Source organism: Arachis duranensis, chromosome 3 (genome assembly GCF_000817695.3).
Source record: "Arachis duranensis cultivar V14167 chromosome 3, aradu.V14167.gnm2.J7QH, whole genome shotgun sequence".
Taxonomy (NCBI): domain Eukaryota; kingdom Viridiplantae; phylum Streptophyta; class Magnoliopsida; order Fabales; family Fabaceae; genus Arachis; species Arachis duranensis.
In genome coordinates, this window is record NC_029774.3 from 134,159,616 (window position 1) to 134,161,752 (window position 2,137).

The 2,137-nt window shown below is 31.2% G+C and overlaps 1 protein-coding gene across 1 annotated transcript; it reads right to left on the reverse strand.

The window, feature by feature from the left end:
- Window positions 1-7: 7 nt before the first annotated feature.
- On the reverse strand, window positions 8-1,298 carry LOC107482176 (PLASMODESMATA CALLOSE-BINDING PROTEIN 3-like). Its single transcript, XM_016102574.3, has 3 exons — window positions 975-1,298; window positions 369-402; window positions 8-243 (listed from the first exon to the last, which is right to left on the reverse strand). The coding sequence occupies exons 1-3, from the start codon at window positions 1,276-1,278 to the stop codon at window positions 183-185; spliced, it is 399 nt and encodes a 132-aa protein (XP_015958060.1). The 5' UTR covers window positions 1,279-1,298; the 3' UTR covers window positions 8-182.
- Between the last annotated feature and the right edge of the window lie 839 nt (window positions 1,299-2,137).

Here is a 2,137-nt window from a genome sequence, read left to right on the forward strand (position 1 = left end):
CCCAAAAAAAAAAAAAAAACCAGTTTTGGAATTTTGGTACAGCTTTGGTGGAGGCCAACAAATTCTCCACACCTTTATTATAGAGAGTACATGAATAGAGTAACCAAACTCTTTCGTCTTTGTCTAACGTTAAATGGGCTTCAGTCATTGACTCTTTCAACCCAATAATATTTGGGTTGGGCCTAATTTGTAGAGTCTTCGGTAAAAGACTTCGTCGTTGTTGCATCTTCTGCTCTTCCAACACTGTTAAAACATTGTTAGTCTCCAACTCTCCATATATGGGGTGCAGAACTGGAGATAATATATTTCTGAATGAAGTAGTGATCAATGAACCAATTGGAATTTAAAAATTAGGAAATAAACCACACCTTTCAATTGGTGGGTATCTGCAGCCTCCAAAACCTATCCACCAAAACAAAAATGAGATACATCTTATCCACTTTATAATTTAGTAGTGTAGTAAGGCATATACCATGGTATTAATTATTTAAATATGTATAATAATAGGTCAATTAATTTACTCTTTATTAATATTAACAAATTTTTTATTAGTTATAAAACACTTATACTTTTTTAATTTGTTGTGTTGGTGTATTTGACACATTTCGAAACGACACTTATCGATATTTGTCTCATATATATATCTTTTGTGCAACTTAATAAAAAATAAAAAAATTTATCTAAATACGCTTGAACACATCTAAATATCATTACGTATAGTTACCAAAAAAAATATATCCTAACGTGTCCACATGTCCAACTTTATTTTTAATAATATCTATATTAATTACTAAAACAAAAAATCTTTTAAATACTTTATATAATTAAAAAATATTAAAAATAATTAAAAAATTAAATTTTCGTGAATCATAGTAAAATAGTAAACATTTATTAAAAAAAATATTAGATTCAAATTTTAAAACTTATATAAAAAAAAATAGTATTTTAGAAATAAAATTATAAAACAATCATACTGGGATCGGATACGGCAATGGTGGCCGTGCCGCCAAAATTACAAGCGCTAGGGGCTTTGCCATTGCGCTGATAGTAGCTGTCATAGGCATAGGAGGCATGATTTTGAATGGTGTTTGGATTGAAGCAAGAGCCACCAGGCCGAATAGGACCACAATCTGCTCCATGGCTACATGCCCAGTTCAAACCTGCTTGCAGTGCTCCAGCACTGGCCCCACTCCTCACCACACACCATGTTGCCTCCGCTATGTTGCTGGCTGCAACAACGGCTAACAATACCATACAAATCACTTTTGGTGTTCCCATTGAAAAATATAATAGTCTAGTGATGAGTTTGGATGGAATAGAAGGTGCATTAGTTAGTTTAAATAAGAAATTTAAATCAACATATTTACTTATTTAGTAATTGAGTTTAATTTTAATACATTAATAGTATAAAATATTTTATACTATCGTATAATTATATTTATTTTTTTATATTATCATTCACACAGTCAAATATAAAAAGTAGTTATTTTTTATAATATGATATTATATAATTAAATTTACATGTAAATTATTTTACTCTCACAGTATATTAAAATTAAATTTTTACTTATTTTTGACTTACCTATTTTCAGCATTTAGATTCATTCCTTTTCGATGGATGAAATAATTAAATTTAGATATAAATGAGCATTGACTCAATTTATTTTTAAATTTAAAAAATATATATTATATACAAAGTTATTTTTCATATGTATCAACAATATTTTTTTCTAACAAACATTTTAAAGGTATTTTGTTTATCATACAGAAGTAGAGTTAAACCCCAAAATAGTCCCTGAGATTGGCGTTTTGCACTGAAATCGTCCCTGAGATTCCAATTGCACCAATTACGTCCCTGAGATTGAAAAAAAATGCACCATAGTAGTCCCTGACCCATTTTCCATTAACGACGTGATGACATGACATGATGACGTGAACTGTAAGTGACACGTGTCACTTCATGATTTGGCCACGTGTAATGGTAGGATGATGTAGTGACCAGTGACACGTGGCACAACTATCCACGTCAGCATGCCACGTGTCACAATGTTATTTGGCCACGTGTCCAGTAGTGCCACGTGTCGCAGCAGTATTCCTCCACGTGTCATCCATTATGCCATCGTTGTATATGCACCAA

Excerpts from the sequence above, each read along its gene's own strand:
- LOC107482176 (XM_016102574.3), bottom strand. The coding sequence starts at position 1,278 with ATGGGAACACCAAAAGTGATTTGTATGGTATTGTTAGCCGTTGTTGCA. Across the intron at positions 403-974 it reads CATTGCCGTATCCGATCCCA|GTTTTGGAGGCTGCAGATAC; the intron begins GTATGATTGTTT and ends TTTGGTGGATAG. Across the intron at positions 244-368 it reads AGATACCCACCAATTGAAAG|TGTTGGAAGAGCAGAAGATG; the intron begins GTGTGGTTTATT and ends ATGTTTTAACAG.